Source organism: Rhincodon typus, unplaced genomic scaffold, assembly GCF_021869965.1.
Source record: "Rhincodon typus isolate 14 unplaced genomic scaffold, sRhiTyp1.1 hic_rhity00003981, whole genome shotgun sequence".
NCBI lineage: Eukaryota > Metazoa > Chordata > Chondrichthyes > Orectolobiformes > Rhincodontidae > Rhincodon > Rhincodon typus.
In genome coordinates, this window is record NW_025969619.1 from 7,798 (window position 1) to 8,883 (window position 1,086).

General features: G+C 58.2%; 1 protein-coding gene across 1 annotated transcript in view; it reads right to left on the reverse strand.

Annotated features, from left to right (window-relative positions):
- LOC125481871 (ataxin-2-like protein) overlaps positions 1–1,086 on the reverse strand; it is a 13,994-nt gene that overhangs the window by 7,782 nt on the left and 5,126 nt on the right. Inside the window, exon 9 of the mRNA XM_048593798.1 lies at positions 268–337. Within this exon, the coding sequence (XP_048449755.1) occupies positions 268–337 (70 nt within the window). The remainder of the gene's footprint in view (positions 1–267; positions 338–1,086) is intronic.

Genomic DNA, 1,086 nt, shown 5'->3' on the forward strand with positions numbered 1-1,086 from the left:
CGGGGAGAGTGCGGGAGACTGGGAGATGGATAGATTTTTGGGGGAGGGGAGACACTGAGGGACACGGGAGACTGGGAGACAGATAGATTTTTGAGGGATGACACTGAAGGACACGGGGAGAGTGTGGGAGGCTGGGAGATGGATAGATTTTTGGGGGACATACTGAGAGGATTGCTAATGACAGAGAATCCCATTCCCACAAATCCCTCGAAAAATAGCTCTAAGACAAGACTGTGAGAGTGAAGCGATGGAGCAGACTGTACTTACCACAGGGGCCAGGGACTTGGTGGGGTTAAATTCTTTTGCGTTTGGATTTAATGTCGATTTCTTCACTTGTCTGTAAAAGGAACGGGGGAGTGGTGTCAGCCTGGAGCTGGAGACAGAACGACAGACAGCGAGCTCCTGGAAAATACACCAGGCCAAGCTCGCAACCAAATTACACAGAGCACAGTGCACACACACAACCAACACCCACAGGGCAAGGCCGGTCACTCACTGAGGGTGGGGGAGGGAGCGGGAACAGACCAGAGGAGGTGACAGAGATAGGGAGGGGGTGTAGGGGGCTGGAGGGGGTGTGGGAGATAGCGAGGGGGTGTAGGGGGTTGGAGAGGGTGACAGAGGATAGGGAGGGGGATGACAGAGATAGGGAGGGGGTGTAGGGGGCTGGAGGGGGTGTAGGAGGTGACAGAGATAGGGAGGGGGTGTAGGGGGGCTGGAGGGGGTGTAGGAGGTGACAGAGATAGGGAGGGGGTGTAGGCTCTGCAGTAGGTCACAGGGCCGCCGTTTGGTGGGGTGGGTATCTGGGAGGTGCCCTCTCAGATGACAGTGGGGTCAGCACAGGCACAGGGGCCTCTGCCAGTGGATCACAGTCTCATCACCGAGGGCAGAGATCCCTGTCCCCCTCTCCGCCCGAAACCCTGGTATGATTTTGGAAGGGGGGGATGAAGGGGCAGCACATAAGCAAACACCAGGGGCGGGGGGGGGGGGGCAGTGCCCTCGGGCACCGAGGATCGAAGGCACACGGGGCAAGCCATTCCAACGTGGTCTGGGCTCCCACCAGATGTTCCTGGAAACTCTCCTTACCCC